Source organism: Centrocercus urophasianus, unplaced genomic scaffold (assembly GCF_019232065.1).
Source record: "Centrocercus urophasianus isolate 14NV4802_14NV808 unplaced genomic scaffold, USGS_Curo_1.0 seq_32, whole genome shotgun sequence".
Taxonomy (NCBI): domain Eukaryota; kingdom Metazoa; phylum Chordata; class Aves; order Galliformes; family Phasianidae; genus Centrocercus; species Centrocercus urophasianus.
This window is the reverse complement of record NW_024884889.1, coordinates 8,043,383-8,067,969: the sequence shown is the minus strand read 5'-3', so window position 1 is coordinate 8,067,969 and position 24,587 is coordinate 8,043,383. Positions and strand designations below refer to the sequence as shown.

At 41.1% G+C, this 24,587-nt stretch overlaps 1 protein-coding gene across 1 annotated transcript in view; it reads left to right on the top strand.

The window, feature by feature from the left end:
- The window catches only part of RAPGEF2 (Rap guanine nucleotide exchange factor 2), a 160,618-nt gene that overhangs the window by 34,415 nt on the left and 101,616 nt on the right, over positions 1 to 24,587 (top strand). The window contains exons 2-3 of the mRNA XM_042829793.1: positions 16,917 to 16,987; positions 22,052 to 22,108. Of these exons, the coding sequence (XP_042685727.1) occupies positions 16,917 to 16,987; positions 22,052 to 22,108 (128 nt within the window). The remainder of the gene's footprint in view (positions 1 to 16,916; positions 16,988 to 22,051; positions 22,109 to 24,587) is intronic.

The window sequence follows — 24,587 nt, the reverse complement described above, 5'->3', positions numbered from 1 at the left end:
GGGGTATCTGTCGCATGACGCTGTAGATGATTATCGAGCCTCAGGACCTCAGAGCCTTCCTTCGGTTCAGCTAGGTTCAGCTGATGAGCTGTCTTATTTGTTTCCTTTAACTCTTAAGCTCTGGAACCATTGGGTTATTTTTCTTTTCCTTTTGAAGTGATTACAGTAGCTTTTAGGAAAGAATCCCATACTTGCGTTGTGAAAAACCTGGAATAAGTAGTTCCTACAATTACTGTTGGGGATTTTTTTTTTTTTTAATTAATAATTTCAATTAAAATTTGGATTCAATTTACTGACTTGAAACATGCTGCTCTAAGATACAGAGCCCTTTTTTGGGGGTGTGTGTGTTTTAGGTTGTTTTTTTTGGCGTTCATTCTTTAGATGTAATTAAAGGAGGGGACTTATTTTACTGGTCAGTTCGTAACTTGGCTTATTTTGTGATGTTTTACTGTAATTTTGACTCTTGATTTCATTCATGTGTAGTTTTTAAATTAGGCTGTTTTAAATTAAATGTTGGCAAGATAGAACCTTTTTCCTCTGGAACATATTTTTATTTTTAGAAGAAGCCATTATTAGGGAGATGTTTTGCACTCTCCAGGTCTCTTGACCCTTCTTATCTTGTTGAAAATCTAGCTTCAGTAATCTTCTGGTATTAGGCTGCTTTGTTGCACAGATTCTTTGGTAAATAGATTAATCTCTGGGTCTTGTGACTGTATTAATCTTACTCTGCTGCTTAGGTTTGTTCAGGGATTTCTAATAATTAGGGCGTCTTTGTGCTCTTTCTCAAAACAGTTACTGTGTGTGCTGGGGTTCAAATGGTGAGGTAGGAAACAGTGCAGACGGTCGGATGAAGTAACAGTAAGAGGTTCTTTGGTTACTTTTGCTTCCAGTGTTGTGTAAAAAGCTTATTTAACTAGATATAACTTTTGTAAGATGCTGACCCGAAACAGAAATCGTAACTGTGGGATTCAGCTGCAGTATTGGCATGTTCAGGAAGGAGAGTTTAAAACAGGCAAAAAAGAAAAAGGACTCCTTCAAAAGGTGCAATCACTTTGTTTCATCTTCTGATGCCTCACTGTGTGCTTGTGAGCTGCGGACTGCTGCCAGGCTCAATCAAGTACCTTTATGATGCCAGAATGCCTCTGTGGTAACAGGATTCTTCTTTAACAGTGTCTGGGAATGTGGATGATGATGTGATGTAATTTCTTACTGAAAACCTGCACTTATCGAATGAGTTGTTAGATCTGCCTCCCAATGCCATTTGTTAATAAAGTATACTGAATAAAGATCTTGACACCAGAGGCAGTGGGAAACGTCCTATGAAGAGATGAAAGCATTTGAGTGCATGTTTATGTGCAAGTCTGTTTTGATATACTACTTCCAGTTACTTTCAGAGTTCTATTTCTCGCTATTCAGCAAACAGTGAATACAAGAATCCTTTGCTTGCTTTGTGTGGTGCTGCTTGCTCAGTTATTGTGGTTTTTTAGTATATTTTTGTGTTAGGGGGCTTCCAGCAAACCTATTTCCATGTGATGTGTATTTGTGTTTAGTAATGCGTGTGCTCACCAACCACGTGTGCTCCGAGGGTTCATCTGAATACATGTTAGCAGTGGCTGTGCTGTCAATGTACCCTGGGCTTCTTGGACTTTACTCTTCTGGCTTGAGGTCAGAAATAAAACTTATTCTTGGTAATAGTCATATTAATAGTCAAACAGCAGGCTGTTCCAGTGAATGAAATGACATTAACCAGAAGGGCAATGGAAGCGTTTCTTGGTTTTAATTTGCTTAGCAGAATGAGATTACAGCCAGAAAATTGTCTTGTCAGCCAGCCAGATATTGACTTCTTGGTCTTGCATTGCCAAATGATCAAGCTGCTTGTGCTCCTCTGCCAGCTCACTGTGAAGCCAAGAATGAAAGCTTGGGCAGTTCATTTCTTTGAACCAAGTGTTACCTAGAAAAGATCCCAGCGTTGCTTTTCACTTGTAAGTTCTGAGAATTTGGGCAGGCTGTTTCTACTTGAAGACCAGCAAAGCTCTGTTTTTCTTGAAGTCACTTTTCATTTGAGCACACGATGAATGTAGGTGAGTAGGGTGTTATGATTTGCTAACATGTAACTCACTTTTAGTAACCAAGCTAAGGAAAGGTCAGTATTAAATTATAACTTAAACTTGAAAAAGCTGAAGTTTTGTTTCAGGTCAGGTGCTTTAGTATGAAGTACTTAATGTGTTTTTTAATTTTTTAAAAGAGATTATTCTGACAACATAAGAATGTGTGTAAATACTTGTGTTTTCAAGTGTTTGATGTCCCCAGCACGGACCCTCTGTGCTTCCCACCCCTTTTGAAGTCTTCACATTTCCAGTTTCTTAAAAATTCTTGATTTCTTCATCTTTTATTCCTGCCAGAAAGCTCTTTCAGGCTGTCAGATTGGGTTATAATTAGCTAGCAGTCAAGAAAACAGAGGAATACACCTTGCACTCAACAGTAGCTTTCTCAAATCAAAAGAATAAATGTATTGAAACAAAAGGTTAGATCCTCAGTTTGTTTGTTTGATAAGTTTGATAAGAAAAACTACTTCTTTGTGTCAGCCTCATCTTTGGAAGAAAATACAAAAAGATTTTTTTGGACTAAATTTTGAAATCAGGTTTGCAGATTTCACCAGTTCCCGTCAAGCTATTAGTTCAGTATTTCACTCTTCTTCTGCCAAAGTATAAAGTCAAGCTTAAAAATAGGCTTTCTCTGCAAGCCATTATCATTTCTCTCAATTTAGTCCTGTAAAGAGATTTTCTCTAAGACTTCTCTAGATTTAACTGGGTGAGAAAACTGTGGGCATCTTCTGAAAAGTCTGTGTGCAGTCAAGCCTTCTACAATTCAATTTATCGAGGAAAGTTGTGCTTCCTTGTCAGCATCTGCCTTGTGATCAGTTGTTTGCTTCCCTTCCCTTGTTCCGAATGAATCCTGACTCTCTTACAGCAAAGCTGAAGGTGCTTGGCCTTAAATAAGCTCTCAGTTTTAGCAGGACAGAACATCCCCTTGCCACGAGGTGGTTAGCTGCTGCCGAAGACTTAAAAGGAGAAATGGCCAAGGATCTACTGTGCAATGCTGTAGCTCTAAAAATAATTTATTCCACTACTTAAAATATAAAAAATGGTATAATTCATTCCCAAATCACTTAGTATTTTCAGAGTAAATCCTGAGAGCTCTTGCGTAGTAGAGCAGTGACCAGCAGCCTGAATATGGTATTGTCACCTTGCAGGCACTGAAATCTCTGTTTTCCTGTGTTGTGGTTGAGAAGCAAGTCCAGCTTTTCAGAATTTCCTCTCAGTTTTGTAATCGAGCAAGAAGAAGTTCTGAAAATCTCAGTGTTTTCCTCCTGTAGGCCTCTGCTGCTGTTAGCATTCTCATTCTTGCACTGCTTGTAAGCTCCTGTGGAAGAAACTGAAGGAGAGCCTGGTCACAGTCTTACCCGACCGAGGACTGGTGTGAACATACAGTCATCTCTGCACCCTCATCCTTAGGGTCATTCCCCCAAATGGTGGAGGAACCCTCTGCCTCCCACTGCCCCAGTGATGATGACGTTAAGCACGTATTGTTGACCCTAAGCTAGCTGGAGTTATCAGCTGGTTCACTGAAGGGCAAATAGTCCTTGCGTATAATTCAATGGCCACCTGTGCTCTGTACTTGTACTGTGTGTGACTGCAACATTAATCTAGTAAATAGCTAACTTCTAACTTCTTACTTGGCTGGCACGTTCTGTGAATTCTGTCTCTGTGAGTTAATGAATTCTTGCTTTCAGTCCAGAGTTCCAACTTTTTTTGATGTGCCATTGAAAACAAAATCAAGGTATCTAATGGAAGCTATTCTGTAATTGCTGTTTAAATGGGTTGAAATCAGCATTTTCTTGATTTACTGAAGGAAACAGAAAAAAACTGCAAACCCCAAGGCACTTACTGTTTTTGACTATTGCTTTCATTGAGTCTTCCAAAAAAGCAAGAATCACAGAGAAGTGCCAGTCAATGTCCAACGAAAAAAAGAATTGCAGAACCATCCTCTGAGATGTGGTGAGACAACTGTACAGAGTCAGCTAAATGACAGCTGTAATGCTGGAGAATGTCTTCTGGCAAATCTGGAGGAAACCTGAGCTGTGACCGTCTCTGTCATTCAGGCTGTCCTTCATCTGTACACTGCCAGCTGCAGGACTGGCAGGAGAAGATGCATGCTGTGCTGTGCTGGTACGTTGTTTGAGGTGATAAAATCATCTCTGGCAGGCTGCAAAAAGGTGTTCCCAATTCCTAGGGCCCGAATTTCAATTTGGGCAGCAGAGAAGGGAGCCAAAGCCACTATTGGGTGCTGGATCCCTGGAAATACAGAGAATATGCAAGTAGCCTATTTTAAGGACATTGCAAATAGGAAGTGGAAACAGTCGTTTGAGATTTGGCTCAGGGCAGGTCAGGCAGTGATGGTGGCAGTTGGAGCACCTGGCAATCAGAGCTCCTGAGCAGTGTCTGAGTCCTGCTGTTTGTGCAAGTGAGTGTTGAGCTGTGTGTGCAGCTAAGGTGCAATGAGAGCTGCAGGCCGCTGAATTCTGTTGCTTGTGACAGTGATCTGTAGCCAAGTCTTGCTTTATTTCTCCTTCGGTTTGTTGTGGAAGAGTAAGCACCAAAAATAAGCAGTGTGATCATGTATTCTGCACTCTAAAGAGAAGCTGTAGGGTTCCTTATTTCTATGAACAGCCATAAACAAAGTTTTCAAGAAAAATATTGCTCTGCTGATTGCTTCCCCAGAAACATACAGCTGATGAGCTTGTTGTAGAACTCCCAGCTGCCTTCTGCACCTTCCTAAGTGCCAAATGGCTTTAGTTAGCAGTACAGCTGGAACTTACATAGAACTTTTACCAGGTTTGTCTGGCCATAAAATGTGTGGGGCCTTGGAGCTGCTGAACGTCCAGTCTTTTTCTAGCGTCTGCCAAGGAAGGTGACAATTTCTTTCCTCATCTGCTGGTTATTTAAGCTGTGCACTTGCCCTGTAGCAGCTGCTTACAGGCCACTAATTCATTTTTATACTGGCCATCAACCGTGTTCCTGCTTGCTCTAAATACTGAAGGCAAAGGAGAGAATGTGGTTAGATATTCAGTGAACTAATTTATTTGAATTAGTTAGCAGGAAAAAAAAATGGTAGACACGCTTGCCAACCTACAGCAATTGCCAAAGAAAGGCAAAGAAACCCCACAGATCTTTATTGAAACGTAGAAGTGATGTTTAGAAGTGATGGCTTAATGTTGGTGAGGGATAGGAGGCAGAGGGACTGACGTGGCAAGGTAGAAACTTCTTTCAACAGAAGTACTCAGCTGCTATGAATGGGCCGTGCATGTAGGAAAAATGACTGAGTGCCACCTGGAAGTGCTGTGCTGGTACAACACATTGTTGATGAAATGTTGACAGTCTAATTGCTGTTTCTTGAACCAGTTTGCCTGAGGTTAATCACTTGCAGATTAAATAGATAAAATCAGACAAACAAGCCACCCTTTGGATATGGTGGTCACTAGACATAATCATCATAATCTGTGCTAAGCCTAACTGAGGGAGGAGCAGGCTTTCTAAAAGGAAGAAGTCCCACCCCTGAAAGGCTGCCACCTCAGTTAATATCTGGAGTACGTGTGCTGCGGGGATCTTTGGGAGAAGTCAGGTCCTGCCACATGCCTGAGCTGAGATGGAGCAGCATGTGGAGGCACAAGGAGTGCTCTGAGGAAATCCTGTGACAATATAGGGTTGACTGAGTAACTCCTGAGCTGAGTTTCTAGACCTGGGGCAGTGAGAACGATACAGAGACACCCTGGGTTTCCACAGTGGGAGTTATCATCCGGTTCTGTTACTCCTGAGCTGATTCTCTGTGGATCTGCCTTCTACACCTCATTCTCTGGGGTTTCTGTGGCTTATTTCCAGCAGAGAAGTGCTATCTAAATGTGTGGAGACTGTCTTGATGTCGTCAGGTTCCTGACTTAATGAGCCTTACTCAGTGAGGCTGGACAGTGAGGAAGAAAAGCAGCAATTAACTCTGCTGGTACCAGCGTGAGGCCAGTGGAGGCCACAGCTAATGACAGGCCTGCCTGCATCTCGGTTCTTCATGCCCAACACCACAGGGCTGTGCCTTACCCTCCCAGTACTCTGCAGCCAAGCAGATCGTGCAACTCAGCCACTGTGCCCAGCCTTTGCAAAAAGAAAAACAACCCCAAACCTCTGCTTTTAGACCCACTGTTGTCAGTAGTAACCCCCTCTCCCTCCGTGCCCAAAGCTCAGGTGTGCCAGTGAGTGCTGTGCAGCCATGAGTTGCGCTGGCTGCTCCTGGAGCCAACCTCCTTGGCCACTGTCCTGTTCCATGGCTGTGGTGTCATCAGAAAATACTTGCTGCCTTTCGGCATCCCACTTCTATGGTCTTGTGCTAGACTCAGAAGAATGAGCGGAAAGATGTTTGTCTCTTTTTCTTGTTTTAGAACACTCTAGACCTGTGGGAACAGGTAATTAATGTTAGTCATATTTCTTAGCACACTCTTAGGAATGTGTAGATACTGATGTGGTGCCTGGCCGTGTTTACAGTAGGATTTCTAGTGGTATTACGAGGGCTCACGTGGGGTACTCTGCAGAGAGAACTTATCTGTTACCTCCTTTGGGGAGATGTGTGGTGTTTCACTCTGCTGCTAGAGCTGGGCTCTCCTTGGGGTTGCTTTTCATAGTGAAGAAGTGTCGTCAGACTTGGCAGTAAATTACTAGTCTCTAATGAAAAATGCACGTGCTTTAGTGTGCGGTTTTGTAGTTCAGACACGTGCTGCTGTGAAGGTAAGCACTCAGTGTTAAAGAACAAATGTCACTCATTCATCAGTTGATAAGCAGTATCTTAAGGTTTTGTAAATTGATGGCTGTCGTGCTCAGTCTGAATCAGTCTGCAAAGTAACCAGTAAGCTTTTTCATGTTAAGACTTAACTGAGTTATACTAAGCAAAGAATAAAAAACCTGATGGCGCTGTGAAAAGACTGTGAAGTTTTAAAACTTATTTGCTTTTAGTGTGGGGTGAATTAAGATGCTGAAAGACAGCCTGCTGCTGTCCTGTGTGGAGTTTTCAGGTGGTGGAGCGCTGGATTTTTCCATTCAGCAAAACCTGCTGCCAGTTCTTTGGCAGCTGCTGTACCTGCTGACCTGTAGATGTTGGTTGGTATTTGTTAGAACTGGAGAACGAGGTGGGGAGAAATGCTAGCACGACACTTGAATGTTCTTGGAGACCTAATAAAATAAATAAAAAATAATAAAAATAAGAGAATCAGTTGTGATTTCATCACTTAGCTTGCTAGCAGTTAAATAGAAATTAAGCTGTAGTTCAGTTGACAGCTTGTAGATCAGAGGTAAACAGTCACTGCTATTGGACAGAGTAACTCCTGATTCCAGTACAGCGTTTTAAGGTGTGGAATTTGAGATTCAATTATGAATATAGGTGTTGGATGTTGGGTTTGGGAGTCTGATGCAAGAAATGGGTTTGGATCTGATTGAGTGATAAGATAAAAGGGACTTCAGAATACTGAGGAAGGGCTATCTAGAGCTGCTAATGGGGAATGATAAAGAGAAAAGTGTTTCCAAATTCCTTCAGACAATTCAAGCCAAGCCAACTTGCACGGCCTGTTCTCTCTAAAATGCAATTTTTCTTGACTGGTGGAGTGTTGTAGTGAAGCTTTATGCTCGACTTCTCTCTAGTATTTTTTTTTTTGAGCTACTGTTCCTGATGGTTTTCCCTTGTGGATGCAGCACTGGATGAAGCTGAATGAAGGGAAATAAGCCCTTCCCGTGCGGGGCAGTGATCCGTTTTATTTGCTGAAGCTGTGTGGCTTCACCTTAGCGGGCACAGGCAGAGCAGATGGGCTGAGCCCTGCTCATCTTGTGGCTGCAGAGCTGTAGTGGTCTTGTCTGCTCCTTGTGCCATGGGAGGCCTCACGTGGGCTGGCTGCGGGCATGTGCATAGCCTCACTGGACTTAGACCATTAACGGGTCAACACAGTAGCCTGAGCCTTCGGGAGGTGGCTTTGGCAGATGAGGTTGGCTCACTGAGGACTCAGTTTGGCCACTGTCAGAGTGAAAGGAAAGCTAACCATTGGCAACAAAAAATGCTAGGTGTTTCTCTTTTTTCCCGTCTTATTTTGTGGTACTCAGAGCTGCATTTAGGTGCAGAATGGTGACCGAAGAGGGACAGCACTTAAACACTGCAGTAACGCTACAGTGCTTAATGACTGAATGTTTCACCATTTGATGTGCAAATGTCTTTGTCTAGAAGCCGTTCTGCTTCTAAGGCTATGACAATCTACCCATATCAGATCAGGGAAATGTCTCCAGTCAGCCCACCTGAGATATGGGAACTGATTCATCCCAAAGTTATGTTTAAGACGAGTCCTTTCAGAATCCTACAATTCTTATCGGAAGGAAAGAAAACCCGAAAGCTCAGCCCCAAACCCAGAAGATAAAAATGTGCAATTATTAAATGCAGCCCCTGCTTCAGGAAACACCTGAGCTAGCAGATCGAGGCTTGGAGAGGCTGTTCTGTGGAAAGCACTTCAGCATTTTTCTAATCACCTCATTTGCACGGAGGAGTAATCGCAGCTCTGGGAGGATGTGACCGCTAGCAGCTTTCGAGGTGAACTGCTGGGTGCAGGTTGATTTGACATGCAGATACGTACTTCAGGGGGATCATTTGCTTGATTGTTTGGGAATAGTTTTCCTGTGACCTATCGCTGATGCTTGGAGAAAGATTAATATCTGTTGGAAGAAACGCTCAAAAAACCTCTCAGAGTTTTGTGCTATCTCCTTTTAAAACAGGAGATCAAATGATAAAGCTTTTGTTTAAATTATAAACTGAACTAAGAGGAGCCGAATGTTTGAATTTTGGCTGCCTACATGAATTTTAACACGTTGTTTAAACACGAGAGAAAAGTTGCATATCGCACTTGAACCCCTTGTGAAATCAGCCACTGTGTAATCCTATCTCCTCCTTTCCTTGTGCTTTTATTTATTGGTTCACGAATGTAAAGGAACTGAGAAACAGGGTTTTTCTCAAGTGAAAATAGAGCTGTCCATGCCATGAAGGAGCTGTGCGGTTCTGCTGCAGTTAGTGCTCCAGTCAGCAGCTGGAGAGCTAAGCTTTTTGTTTTGTTTTCTGTTTTTGCTTGGGCTGATTGTAAGCCAGCAGCACAAAATGGTTGCAGGCCAGCGATATAAAGTAACTTGCTCTTTTCTGTTGATTATAGTACTGCTGAGATATTTCTGTTGTAAGTCCTGGCAGAGCGCTGCTCCCAGAGCTTGGTTTCTTTTGTTTCCTGCCTGCGTGTTGTCATGGTAATCAGGCAGGCAGCTCAGCAGTCCCGGAGGATGCTGATGTCAGTCTGCAGCAAGGAACCTCGGGAGAGCACTTGGGGCTATTGGGGGCTTCTTTGGAGACCTCTAGGAATCCTGGTTTTGTTGGTTGTGGTTGTTTGTTTCTTTGCTTTCCTTTTTAAATTAGTATTAATATTATCATTAATAATAATAATTTTTATTCCTGAGTGGCAAAGGAAAAATGCAGGAAGTGGTGGGTGGAGTTTGCTGGCTTTCAGCACTCGGGACAGTGCTGAAAAAGGCTGTGCTTCACAGCTGGGCTCGGAGCTGCTAAGGCACAGCAAAGCTATTGGGAGCCTTAAAAAGAAGATAGGGGAAAATGGGAGTATTCTAGAGAAATGAGACAAAACAGGAATAGTTGGGCTCTGGCTTTGTCTGATTGTGCTGGTGTAGTTTACTGGGATGCCCATTCATCAGCTAAGCATCCTTGCCTTCTTAGCCTGTTAATACATTTATAGCTTGTTTGTAATGATGAACGTGAAATCTTTACGTGAATGACTATCACAGATCAGTTGGCAAATGGCAGCTCTTTAATGTCACTGTAATTTATTTGCTTGTGGCTGGGAGCAGCCGCCCCTCCCAACAAACGTGATGCTCTGTGGGTACCAGTATGGTGTATGCTTGACTTGTAATGATCACGATAGCTGTGGTGATGCATTTGAAGAAAGGGTGCCATGTAGTTGTGCTTGGCTGTGATGTTAAAGTACTGTGACCTAAGCTTTATAGAAATACACAGTTCTCAGACAGTAGAGTTCTTGCCCATTGCAAGGAAAGTGTATCAGGATTTCAACAAGACCAAACTGGGAGGATGGATGGGATGTCTTTACTTGGTGGGGGTTAGTTTGACTGGTTTAGTTATGGATCTAACCTGTAAAGTAATGAAGCTAAGAAAAAAAGAAAATCCAAAAAACCTACTAAATTGTTGTTCAAAGACTGTCAACCACTATAATTTTAAGCGGTTAGTTACATTTCTGTTGCAAATAGTTGTTTTGAAATAAGTCCCACTTCATTTATTAGCTGGTATTTGTTAAGAGAGTCATTTTCTTGTAGTAGATATTGAATCTTATATTATATAAATAATGGAAAATGTGGGACAAATAACACGGTCTCAAAACAATTTGAGGCTCTTCTAAGCATTATGAGAAGAAAATGAAACCAAACCCCTGGGGACTGGCCTAAGAGCAACAAAATATGTGAACTTTGGTACAATGAATGTGAAATGGGTGGAACAGATTTAATGCAAGCTTCCAACTGTCGGCTATAAATATTGAAAAGGCATGAAAAGGCAAGTATATATACTTCAAATAACGAGTAACATAAGTGCCTTTTATAATTATGAGCTGTGCAATCAGTAGGAGAGATCTTTTGTGGTGAAACCATTTTGTTTACGTTTGGACACGCGACCAAAGATTGGATTTTTGACTACAGAACTTACACTGTTGTGTTAAGCATTTAATTGTCTGACTTCCGAGAGTCTGGAAAGCAGAAAGGAAATGCACAGCACTACCCTGTAATTTCCTATGCTCATTAGTTTATGCACTGACTTCAATGAGATGGCAGGCTTTGATTTCCCGTCCACCCTTTGCACGTGTAACCCCGTCATATAGGATGGTCATATTCACGACTGTCTTCATTTCTTTACTCAGCTAAAAGCTTTATGACCAGCAGGTTATTAAAATCAATTGTACTAATTTTGAGCCAAGGTTAAAAGTCTATTCCAGTGGAGGGGTCACTGAACCTTCCAACTCCATTTTATACGTTTGAGCAGGTTTTGCTGGTTAAGATTGAAAACCAGCAACTGCTCAAATTATTGTATGTGAATCTCTGAGGCTTCACGTGGGAGCAGAGGTTTATAACCCAGTTTTTTTTTAGGAGGAAAAAAAAAAAAAAAAAGCATAAAAGGAGATGAATGAAATTATCTTTCACGGGGAACTTGTTTAAACAAAGTATTCACAACCCAAACAAAATACATGTGAAAGAGAGGAGGCTGAATTAAGTATCCCACTGAAACACCTTGTTTCTCCACACTTTTTTTTGCCACAATCCTGTAGTATTTCTCCAGCTTCTGAATTTTAGAAGTAATAATTCAACTGAAGGCTTTGCAGGAGCGTGCTTTTGTTCTGAGCTGGGACAGTGCCCAGCTAAGACAGACCATGAAAATGGGAATTTTCCATTTTCTTTAGGAGGTTTTGGAGTTGTTCCTTATGACCTTCATGTACGGGTGCTTCAGTTCCAGATAGAAATTGCCTGCTTTTCCTTTTGCCAATTGGGTTTGAAAATTCCTTTCCTAACCCAGAACAAATGTCCTTCCTCACAGCGTAGCTAATAATAACAATTTTCGTGTCTCAGCAAGCCTGAGCAAGATCAATACAGTGCCTGTATTCCTTTCCCACCACATAGCCCAAGCAGAGGAAGTGGAGGCTTGTGCTCCACATACAGCCCTTCTGATGGGGGCTGGTTCTCAAGCTTAGTCATGCCTGGTTACTGAGGAGTCATGTTTTGTCATAGGTTTCCTGAAGTATGATGCATACTAGTCAAGACAAATTCATACAGGTTGAAGATGGCAACGTTTTTCAGAACTTTGGCTCTCCAACAGGTTTAGCCAGTGTTCTAAAATAACCATTTTAACAGTTGATGTCTCTAAAAGACCCTTGCATTCAAAAGTTGCCTTTTGATCCCGCTGAGAAGGTACTTGTGTTTAGAAACTCTCCCGTTCAAGTCCTCTTCTCATTGAAGCCTTGCTATGAGAGGGATGTGTTGGGCTGGGGGAGGTGCTTGGTGTCTCAGGTGACTCTTGGAAATCCAGTATATGAAGAATTATCAGTTTTATTCTGTGTTCAGAGATAAATTATTAGTCACTGATAGTTCGCCTTGCTGTCCCCACCGTTCAGAGTAAGATCTGTGTAGCTGCCAATTGGGTCACCTTATTCTGAAGAGAGAAATTGTTTTGAAAGCCACAAATTGTTGTGTGCTGTGTAGTAGTAGGGATAACTTTGAGAAACAATGATGTGATAGCTTACAGTGAAGTTAAAAAGAGTAATTTAACTTAAAATAATGTGTTACGTAGGATTATGCCTGGCTTTCCGTTCAGTGAACACCCATCCCCTGAGTGTGGAGGTCCTGATGTGAGGAAGACGATGTCAGAACTACATGACAAACACTTCATTGTAATCTCTTTGGTGGCTGACTCCTGGTATGGCTCACTGATAAATACTCACATACCTGGACACGTTCCTGCACAGCAACTATGAGGAAGTTTAATTTTTTTCCTTGGGAAGCTAAAAGTAGAGTACTTCATCTTCCTTTGTGCATGGCAGGGATTTTAGTGTCGGCAACGCTGGATTTTTGTGTTGTGGCGTAAGTCTGTTCAATCTGTGGTTTTGCTCTTGCTTTTGACAGCTTAATATTCGTAAAGCATGAGCTCACTTTCAAGGCAACATCTTGCCATACCTTGGGGTTTGGCTGGGACAACCCAAGTCGCTTCCATTCTGCCTGCCTGCCCTTCCCTCAGAAGCTGCTGGCTCTGATGGCAGGAAGCCTGCATGTCCTTCTGAACAGCTTGTGGTGAGTGTGACACAGCTGTTGGAAGCCACTTGTGTGCACAGACATGCTGGGAAGGAGGAACCTCTTCTGTGGCACGGGCACTTCTGGTTGAGCCTGATGAGTGGCTGCAGTAATCCAGTCTGTTTCTTTCAGCAATACTGGCACTGTTTTGGCCTTGGAGCTGGTACAGGCAACTAGACAGATGGGTGCTGAATTGAATGCTAGAGGGGCAAGAAAGAAATGCTTGGAATAGGTACATGAATGACTGAAAGTCAGGTACTTTCAGGTGCTGGATATAAGGAAAAAAAATGGAAGAGGATCCCACAGCTGCAAAGAAAGAGAAGAAAGATGCGATGTTGGTTTCAGTTACAGCTTAGTTCTTCAGTCTCTCCTTAGTATATGACTAGGGCTGCGTATGGGGGAGACATTCAATACTTGAGGAGAAAAGGAAGTGTCAGTTTCAAGCTAACTCTTCTGTCAGCCGTGCTGAAACTACCAGCACTCACTCCCTGCTAGCTGTTACGGCGTGCATAAGCCAGCAGAAATATGCCAGCTTCCACCTCCATCTCCCCAACACCCAGCCGCTGAGCAGTGCTGAGCCAGATGAGTGGCAGGGCTGGGAGCTCCCATTTTCACAATGCTGAAACCGCTTGGCTGGGGCCCTGCCAGGGCCTGGAGCTGTGAGCAGGGCGCAGCCGCCTGTCCCCGAGCCGCCTCTGCTCTCTGTGTGTTTTCTGTTGTTCGCTCCTGGCTGCCCTGATCTGAGTGATGAGCTGATGTGGCAAGGGCCAGGCTCTTGGAAACGGTCCTGGAGTCGGTAGGCTGGTAGTTGTGAGCTCGAGGTGGATATCAGGTGCTTTGAGGAGCCTTTTCCACCCTGGTATGGTGGATTCAGGAATTAGCTTGTATCTTGTTCTTACCCTTGAATTTGAAATGTCTTGGAGCACTTTTGACTGTAGGAGTAGTTGAGTTCGGCTGGTAGTTTAATGTCTTAATGCAAAGCAGAACTGAAATCAGCAGAAGTTCAAAAGGTGTTGGGTGGCATGCTTTTGTAAGCTGCAGCTAGTGAATTTTGGGGTGTATATGTCACTGAAGTGAACGTTTTTAAAGCTAGAGTGAATTTGGGGTCAACATTTTGGTTTTGGCTTGCGTACCTGATGTTGCATTTGTTTTCAAGTGTGTTGGCAATATCTGTATGTCAGTATCTGTAGATTTTTCTTAGAAGTGAGAGCAAAGGTAGGACTGCAGATGTTTTTTTTTTTAACAGTTCTAAATGAAGCTGAGCTGTGTTAAATCCCGAGTCTCCCTGTTTTCTTCCGTAGCCCAGTCAGAAAATTAACGTGAGCCAGCTAACAGCACTGAAACAAATCAAGAAATATCAGCGAATTAAATTCCAATCTGCTCCACGTGCAGCAACTAAGCATACAACTTGGGCTGTGCCATGGACTGAAGTGCAGATTAGTTTTCTGCCTTTCAGCCCGTTTCTTCGTTTTAAATAAGGAAAATGCTTTAAAGCTCTGCTAACTTGTTCTCTGCATTAGCATGATCTCTGCTTTTAGAGTTTCCATTGACAGTGTTTTCTAACCATTGTCAAGGCCTTTATGCAGACTGGAATTCTTGCAGTAAGATCTGCTCTATGCTTGGCTGCTGTGGCATCTTTTTCCTATGGATGTGGTTAGAAAGCAGAAAGTTATTGTAGCAGGATGTGAACCTCTTGCATCTGTTGCAGCTAGCTTAGGACTTCATAAGCTGTTATAAAGTATCAATTACTTTTTAAAACAGAAGGAACTGTGTGAAGAATGGCAGTCTTAGAACTTTCGATGGCTCAGGCTGCCACCGTGTGGTAATTGGAGTACATGTATTGCAGGAGCAGAAAGCGCAGCACGCAGCATGTGTGTAATTTAACTGCTGCTTTTAAGGTTTTGCTCAGCGATTCTGCATAAATTTAAAGGTGTGTTGTGTCCTCCTTCAAGCAAAATCCTTTTCGTAAGAACTTTGAGTCTTCAGCTTTCTGCTGGTTTGTCTATGCTGTCAAAACAGAAAACATTCAGCCTAAGTTGGTATGTATGAAGGTGAGGGGCTTTGGGGAAGGGAGGGGGTGGCAGGTGGGTAAGATGGCTGTTATTTTGCCACCGTTTCAAGCATTCTGACTCCATTTGGCATTTGGCAAGGCTTAGTACAAATGTTTCTGCGGGACTCTTACGTACCATTAACTCACTTTTAACTTAGAAGTTCAAACAACAGTTAAACATCCGTGTTTGCTAACTAAGTGAAGCACAGCTTTCCAGAGATAAACAGAAAATGGAGGTGACACACAGTGATGCCTATTCAATATAGTGATGATTTTCAGAAAGCCTTTCTGCTTGTTAATGCTGCAAGCTCAATGGGACAGTAGAGTACCTACTGTTCGTGTATGAAAATACAGCCAATGCTCTTGGCTGGCTCTGCTGTGGGTTTTTTTGTTTTGTTTTTCAATTAGGGGAATTTAGTGACTGGATTGATATTGGAATTGGTCACTCAAATGTCAGTGAACACTCGTGGTGCTAGAGGGAGCTGTTTGCTGTCGAACACCTTCTGGAGAGAGACTGCAGCACTTGTGAGGAGCAGCTGATCTGGCACTGCTGCACATCAGCTGCAGTGCGATAATGCCAGTGTGCTTTGACAAGAAGGCAAGATGTCTGTGGACCCTTTTGACTGCGTGCTTCCACTTGAGATCTGTGGATTCCCTGAACTCAGAGTCTCTAGTGGTTCTTCAGTTACTCTGTGAATCATTCCCTGCATATTAAATCCATGCCACTCGAGGGAGACCACAGTGCTAGCCCTGATGGTAAAGGGTTAGAGAAGAACTCTTGTGCCTGCCCGTTGCAGGCAGTTCAGAATTAAAGCCTTCTGACCAGGCTCGTGCCCATGGTGATGGGTTATGCGGAGATGCGATCTCCTTTCAGCTCCCCACAGTGAGTGCAGGCCCTCAGAGGAACCTCTGCTTCACCCCAAGCCTGTCTGCAAGTGAGCAGCAGACATGAGATTTATATCCTTTCATCAGTATAAAAAGAAAAAGGAAAAAAAAAAAGCCCTGCAAGTGTCTGCTATATTTTGTTCCCAAAGCTGTAATGTGCAAGGTCCCTTCATTCCAATCCATAGTGTTTTTTGTCCTTGATGCATCCTCTGCTTCTCATAGGAGGACCAGAGCCTCCAAAGAGCAAGGAACAGAAGGACCAGAACAGCAGAATTTTGAGTTGGCTTACTTGTGTGTTTCTTCCACTTTATCAAACTATTTACTTCTTTTTTTCATTGTGTGTGTGTGGGGGGAATGACTTCCTTTTAGATACGTTTATTTAGTCTCAAGCACTCACTGCACCTCCTCACATCTTTTCTGACCAGTAGTGTGATTTCAGTACAATTACACTCGTGCAATAATACATTGAACTAGAACAACTTGTTGGGGTTGGACTAGATATCTCTAGAGGTCTCTTCCAAACCTTACAGTTCTGTTATTCTGTGGTCATTTTAACTTTTCTCACTGTAACTTCTCTTTGAGAAGTTAATCTACATTGGGTAATTGTGGCTTACTGTTTTGTGCCTTTTTTCCACTGCATGCAGAAGGACTATTTTTCCTGTTACATTTCTTTATGGAGTAAGCAAAGGGTTTTGGGTGCGCAGCCATTGAGAAGCAGGACAGTTGCAAAGTAGCTCCATAGAATTCTGGACCAGGCTTGCTTACTGAGCAAAAGCATAAAGGTTTTCTGTCTTTGAATTTTATGATGTGGGCATATTATAATACTTTCCTGTGCCAGTTTCCAAAGGGGAATCAGAGGTTTTCATGAAGCTTGCCCTTAGTTGCCTGTAAACATGTTATTTCCAATATTCCTGTGGCCTGGAATAGGAGAGCTCTGAATGAATTATAAGAACAGTATTTTAACAGCTTATACCTAATTGAGAATCCTAACTGTGTTTTTCATCTGCTTGTAGGATTTGGAGATTGTGTATTCGTATTTACATGGAATGGAAGCCTTGTCTAATCTGAGAGAACATCAGCTAAGGTATGATGCTGTATAGATACTTCTGTTTGTGCGTGGAGAAAAGTTTTATAAACATCTGTATTTCTTACAGACTTGTTCATCTTCTTTTAAAAGTATTTTTATATGAAGCATAGAAATAATATTTTAAACGTCTCTTGTGCTTGACCTCACATCAAGAAAGGTCCAAGGAGTTTGCTGAAGAAGTTCTGCTGCCAGCATTTTTATTATGCTTATGTTTTATTAAAACAGAATTTCATGCTTTATGTGAAGGAGTTCATAACTTTCATCACTTTTTTTTTTTTTTTTACACAAGCTTTGAACTTTCACAGGAAGAGATATCATCAAAGTTAAGTACTGTCAGGATAGTTACAGCGTTTCTACTTGAGAACATTTTCAGCTAACAGTAGATTTGTCTGTTTTGAACACTTCTGTCTGAAACTGCTTCTGTCCTGGGTATGAGCCCAGCCTTGAACACGTTCAGAAGGGCCAACCAGAAATAATTTTGAACTTCTGAGCGTGGAGTGCTGTGCTACTCCCTCTTCTCTGCTCTCCACTGAATAATAGAAAGGTCTACTGAAATCCATTACATCCTTCAGTCTCTAAATCTTACGTCATCTTGAGTGTCTGGACAGCCAAAAGTTTGGACTGGAGGCATAAGCTCTGCTTAGGCAGTTTTATTGGCAGACTTGCTGCTGTGGTTATCCATGTTTCTATATGAGATTTCAAACTGGAAAATTACCAATAGAGAAGCAAATAGAGGAGAGAGGTATGATAGTCTGGAAGGGTGTAAGGAGAGAGGTATTGTGGAGTAAAGAGGCTAGTCTTCTCCCTGCAATGGAAAGAGTAGACCTGGGCTAAAGACAAGTGCAATTTGCCTGTTACCAGAAAACTGAATTTTCCTACTGTTCTAGCAATGGTTTCTACACTTTTTCTCTATATCTTCTTGCATAATCTTCATTCTTAGTTATTTAAAGGAAAGTGTTTGTATGGGAACTGCTGAATCAAGGCCTGAACCTCTGATTGATCACCTGAGGTGAGCCATGAGTCAGCCAGAGGAGCACAGGTGAAGGCAATTCAGCTGTGCTGCTCCTAGACCTATTTAAGAGCTGGCTACCAGTGGGGAAGGATCTCTTCTGGAGATTGCTTCTACTGGTGTTTTGTGAGTGAGCCCAGGATAGGGGTAAGCCTTCTATTCATCCTGTTTTTTGTTATCGTAGTCTGCTTTGCTTAACTCTCTTGTTTATTTTGTGATTATGAAATCCTAATATTCTTTGATTATACAGCGTTTAACAATCTTTTTGTTTGCATTGAGGACTAAATGTAAAGTGGAGTACTTTACAGTAAGGTACTCCATGAATGCATGATGGTGAGTGCAGCAATGTTATTTAGAAAATAAAACTTTGATTAAAGCAAGTATGAAGATATTGCTTTCTTTGGCCATACAATTAAGTTTCTTCTAGGAAAAGCTATTAAACTCTCAAGAAAAGAAGTGAAGATTGGAAGTTATATGCCATAATTGTACTAACAGCTTTTTTATGTATAATCAATTTTATTTCGTTATTTCTGAAATATTTAAAGTAACAAAATAACGTAGATTAATGCACTAATAAAAGAAGTGAACGGAATGTTTATTAACTATCCATGCCTGTTGTGTACCATACCTTGCATTCCAAAGCTCGCTGCATGTATTTATCCAATTTTTTATTGTCTTAACAATTTCTTTGTGGAGGTGTTATTGTTTGTATACCTGCATGCTGCTTTTGCTTTACATATTTTTTACATTGTGGTTTTGTTCTTCTTGTTTAAGCTTTCAGGCTGGAAGTAAATGCTTTACATACAGTGTGCAGGTTCCAGTCTTGAACAAAAGTTGGTACACGGTCCATTTCTAGGATGTAATAATCACAAAAGCAGCTTGTTATTTGGGTTCTGTTTCAGTTTGTGCTTGCTTTTGTGCTGAACTTCTAGGCAGGTTGTGCTATGCAAATGGTACTTAGTCATAGGCTACTAATAAATGTAATTGGATTTGCCTCATAAAGCATCCTAATAAAGTAATAAAAACATTCCAGATAAACTTTATATATTTTTTTAAAAAGACTTGTTTATTTGATTTTAAGTCAATGCTCCAGTTGTCTTCACACAAACATCTTACTACCAACTGAGGCTTTTAAGGGTGTTTGAACAGCATCATTTTGCAGATATTGGGAAAAAAAAAAAAGACTATCATATGTCCTGTATGTTCTATAAAGGAAGAGGTTAAGTCACTGTATTGCATCATGAGGCTTGTCAGCTTTTGCCACACCTGAAGATGCTGAAGCAACTCTGATTAATGCTGTTATAATTTCTGGTTTCCTTCTTCATCATTCTGTCAGAGTCTGCATTCCCAAGCCAGTGTTCTGTAATTGTGAGAAAATAGAAGTGGGATTTTCTTTCTCCCAGTCTGCGTTTTGTACTGTGAATGTTGACTTCAAAGTAGATGTGTAATTACTTCTACTTTGGAAGCATTCCACAATCACATTCAGTGAAGTTTTCCGTGTTTTGCTGTTATATGCAAGTCTTTTAGAATATCAAGTTTTGCAGACCTGGAGTTGAAGTGATGTTGTTTATAGAGATCAAAGTGTTCACATGTGGTTGCATGGTGCGTTGATTTGTGCTTTTTGGCTCCCTGTGCCAAATGAGGTTCTTGCTTAGGAATGTGTGGAACTTGAGCTAGCTCTCCCAGCACAGTGCATTCCTAGAAGAGAGTTTCTGTTTATAGTTCCATACATGGCAAAGGCTGGAATCTCTGCAGATGTGGGACAAAAAACTTTTATAGCATCCTTTATAATGCAGCATTTATTGCGGCTGTGGAATACCGCAGAAACTTGAGATGAATTGAAGTATTAGTATTAAATATAGCCAATATATATTTATGCTGTTTTAATGTATATATATAATATTTATATAGCTAAATATAGCTATAAATATTGCTTATAGTTTTCTGATGATCTCATCTTGGATTTATTAAGTGTATTCAGGAATTGGACCGGAACGCATTTGAGTGAAAATTAAACAGCAGCCTTGACAAGATCTAAGTACATTCTCTAAATATTTGAGGAATTGGTCTAGGTTTTGATATTCTGCAACTGTAACTTCTAATTGTTTCAGCTTAGCTCAAGAATTTAAGCACTCGTCCACCTTCTGCGTTGCCATCGTAATAATGGTTCCCAAGGGCTGTGAAACTCCAGAGAGCCAGTCATGAGCTTGCGTGACTTTGTCAAGAATGTACTTCCTTTCCCTCAAATTCACATGGGAACGAAACTTGCTTGTTAAAGGGATTCTGTTTCCTGTAACTGCTACTCCTGAATGGCGTGTTGCCCACAAGCTTTTCAGACCAGCAGTTAGTATGTTCCTTAAGCAGTATTCTCTTTTTAAAATCTGATAGCTAGCAATGACTTCCCATTGATTTTCTTCTGATCTATCTCCTCTAACCTCACGTCTGTTCTTCATGTCCCTCTCAAAGCAGAGGACCCAAGATAGAATGCAATGGACCCAGTCGTGGAAGCAGACAGTAGCAATTTGGTGTCTCTATGGTCTCAGCAAGACTTCGTTCTAAGGGTGGGAACTGGTGTTTGGAAAAGAGGAAGCCCTGTGGTTTAGAAGCTTCTTGCTGTGCAAGGAAGACAGAAGTTATTTTCTTTAGCAGAAATTTTGTATACAGTGCGTAAGACTTGCAAACAATTCACGCTCTGTTTATAAATAAGTTATCAGAGATCTCTGGGTGAGGGGTCATAATAATAAAACTCTGAGCAAACAGAGCTAAGTTCCCAATTCTTCTCCACGGAAGGTTTGAATGTCAAGGTACCCCTTTAAGCCTGCCATTTATGGACAGAAAAAGCATTATTTCTTAGTGAGCAGGTCTAACGAGTGAAATCTTGAAAGAGATGAGGATGAAGATGACTTTTCTGGTAATCTACTGGCTGTTGAAGTGAAGGAATTGAGAAGTTGTGAGGAATAGTAACAAGGAGCTTTCAAATGTCACACCAAACTCAGAGCAACTCTTCAAAGCCTCAGATCAACTTCTTTGAGACTTTGTTGCCTGAACAAGAGGCTGTGAGCAGTAGCTGGTCATTGGTACGCTGAGGTTCTTAAGGAGTGAGAATTTCTTTCCTAAATCTCAATATAGTCCCTCGCTTGAATATCCACACGAGCCTCTTAAGCAATTCTCTAGATGATGATCTGTCAAAGCGTCTGGGTGTCCGTAGTTTATTTCAGTGCCCAGGATGTTCAAGGGAGGTGGTGGGTTTTATTTCCTTCCCACCTGCAGTGATTTGCTGAACCCATTTCCTCCAGGCAATAGACAGAAGTAGTATATTCCATCCCTCCCCTCTCCGCTAAGTGAACATTGTGTTTCCTAATACATGTTAAATTCTGTTATGGTTGCTGTCTGTTACACGTTCATTCTGACTGACGAATGTGGTAGAAGTGTTTTAATCCTCCTTTCTAGACAGGGGATTTTCCTGCAGGAAATTCTCTTCACGTTGAGCCCTCTGGGATTTCAGCATTAAAATCTCCAGGCAATTTTTGAGTTAAGTTGCTGAATTCCAGTGAAATGAGAAGCAGTGACATACCATGCAGTATCAGTTCTCATACTGTCTCCTGAACAGTAATGAGAAATGTGATTTTGAGTTAAAAACAACAACAAAAACAATAACAAACCCAAACAGATTTTGTATCATGGCATCTGTGAGTGTTATGTACTGTGAATTTCTACCAACTACTGAAATTGTGCATTGTTTCTTCGTAAATCAACTTACTTTTATCAAATAACCTTATAGAACGAGATCACCATCGTTGTGCAGATTTTTTTCATGGCAGCAATTATGTGTCATGTCCTAAGTCAGATCTGATCTTGGATAAGCTAATAACTTTAATGGATAGACTTAATAGCAACTTACTTTCCTGAATTAAAAATCGTCTTAGCTTTAAATTGATGGTTAGCTTCTGTAAGAGCTGGAGGCAAATGTGAAAATGCTGGCTGAGTTCAGGAAGTGAAGTCCTGTGATGCTGATATAAATTGTAATTAAAAATGACTTCTTTCTCTTTCAGGCTGATGTGTGAAACTGTTCGATATGAAAGGCATGAAGCAAATGAAGTTCTGTACTAGTAAGTGTTTCTCCTTGCTTTCGTGTGATGTTAGTTCTAGTTACATTCTGTATCATTAGATGTATTAACATTCCATGTTCATTCTGGAGCGCGTTAAGGACGGTGTTTAATGCCAGCTCCCTCACCCAGAGTAGAGTCTGTAAACGTAAATAGGCCACTTCGTTGTGATCAAACAATTTAAGAATTTACTTGTGATTGGGGGAGGGCTACTAGTGACTCTCGCTTGGTGAAATATATTGCATTAATTTTTGTAACCCATGAGATTGTATAGAATTAAGGGATCTTGGATGCCATTTTATTAGAGCAAGATGTCATTTGCTTTCACATCCGTTTTGTTGAAGTAGTAGCGACTAGCTGCTTGTGCCAGAGATGCCAAATCAATAAATCTAACATGGTTTGTAATTAGCAGGGATGTGATCTAATGTCCTATCAGATTTACAATATGTATCTGAGAGCTGCAGTTTCTTCATTCACAGCAGCTTACTGAAACGATTGTATCAGATTTTGACTCAGCGTAGCTAATCTTAGCCTCCAAATGGAGATTTGCTGGGTTGTCTGATACCTTCTGAACATTCGTGCAGGCAAAGGAACGTACCTGCATGCCTTCTTTTATGCATGTGTATTTTTTCCTACGTTGACCGCTGTGAAGTTGATTGAACAAGTTTTAGTGCTGAGCCGTAGCTGTTCTGCAAGGTGGAATTAATGTCAACTGAAACATAGTAATTGGTTATGTATGGAAAATGCTCAAGGTCAGAATCCATTGGTGGGTAAATTATTCTGTAATCAGACCAATATAATCTTTGTAAATTAATTTCACAAATTAATTTGGTAGAGACCATTGTACTGGTTGCTCTGTCCTTGTATGGGCAGCTGGGTTTTGTCTGTTACGTGTTGTGAAGTGTTCAGACTCAAATGGCTAATTCTGACTGCTGGTTTAAATTTGAATTATACAATTAGGGCTGCTACTTACATCAAAGCAGGCAAAAGCAACAAGGAAATACATGTTTAAGAAAACATAATCTGCAAACAGAAAGCCATGAAACGTGGGATAACTTGAAGTGCTTTTTGCCATTCTTTTGCACTGATTTACCTTGTCACTGCTTTTGTGTGACCTCACTTTGGTTGTTTTTTTCTTTTTTGCCTGTCGTTCCTATTTACTCACTTCTTGACATTTGTTTCCCCATGATTTATTCAGTAGATTTAATTGGCAGTTTTGCAGTTCCTGGGTTTAGATGCTGATGGGAAGCGTGCTTACTCTCTAGCATTTCACATCACTGATTTTCTTGTTTAACTGTCGAAACTTGGTAGATAAGACTGAAAGATTTTATCAAAATTCTTCAATGTTTTGAAGCTGTGTGTGTATTTATGCACACTTGTACAAGTGTGTGTGCAGATATCTAGTGTCATCTGAGTTGTTCTGTATTTTATTTTAATGGGCAATTTGAGATCTATTTAGTGGGGAAAATAACTTGGAACTTGCAAGCAAGTTTCAATATATTTTTTTAGCACAGTAAACATGGAGAAATATGTTTTTGCGTCGTTAATTCAACATATACACAGGGAGATACAGTCTTCTAAGCAGAAATCCAGCTTCATAATGTACACATCTTGAAGAATTAGGGTACTGCAGGAGGTGAGCAATGTGATATGGTAGGTACTAGAGTCGATGCACTTGGTTATAAGCTCTAGGAGATGGACTTGGAGCACACAGCCTGGTCATTCGCATTGAACAGGCCTGAGCTGTTTACTCAGAGTTCTTATGTTGGTCCTGGAGGCCAAGTTTGTTGTTGTTTTTGCTTTCCTTGATTAAATTTGAAATCTGATAGCTTTTTTTTTTTTTTTCCCAGCAATATGATTTGCATTAATATTTGAAATTGGGTGCTAATCTTCTGCGTTCATTAGAAAAATCTATTAAAATAGCTGCAATTGTTGCAGCCGTTAATTGACCTGTGTGTGTGACCTCCCTGAGGCACAACTTAATGTCTCAGCAAGAAGCTAAAGCCTTATCCCTAAGTGCTAGCATTAAAACTGATGCTGTTCCTCCATTTATTTGATGAAATTTCAATCGCTGTTGAAATTGTTTGTGTTGTCAGCTGCATTTGTAGAAAGTTAAGCTTGTTTTGCATATATACAATGCTGAAAAATAATTACCCACTTTCAGTATAAATACAGTTAACTTTTTATCTTCTTTTGTTTTTTTTTCTCTCCTCTCTTTTTTCGAATGGCCAAAGGGATAAAACAAAGCACGCTGTTTAAAATTGGCTTATCTGCAGTTACTTTACTATCAGTGGGGGTGCATGGTAGTGACAAATTCTCGAACCCTGCGGCCATATCCCTGTTTAAATGGAAACTGGGTTATTAAAGGTGGCAGTTCAGCTCGACTTGTCCTCCATTTGCCAGTCATTCTACTGCTTGGGTTTGATTGGAAGTTAACGATGGAAGGGCTTCAAACCTTCAAGGCAAAATTTCAGAATTGAGA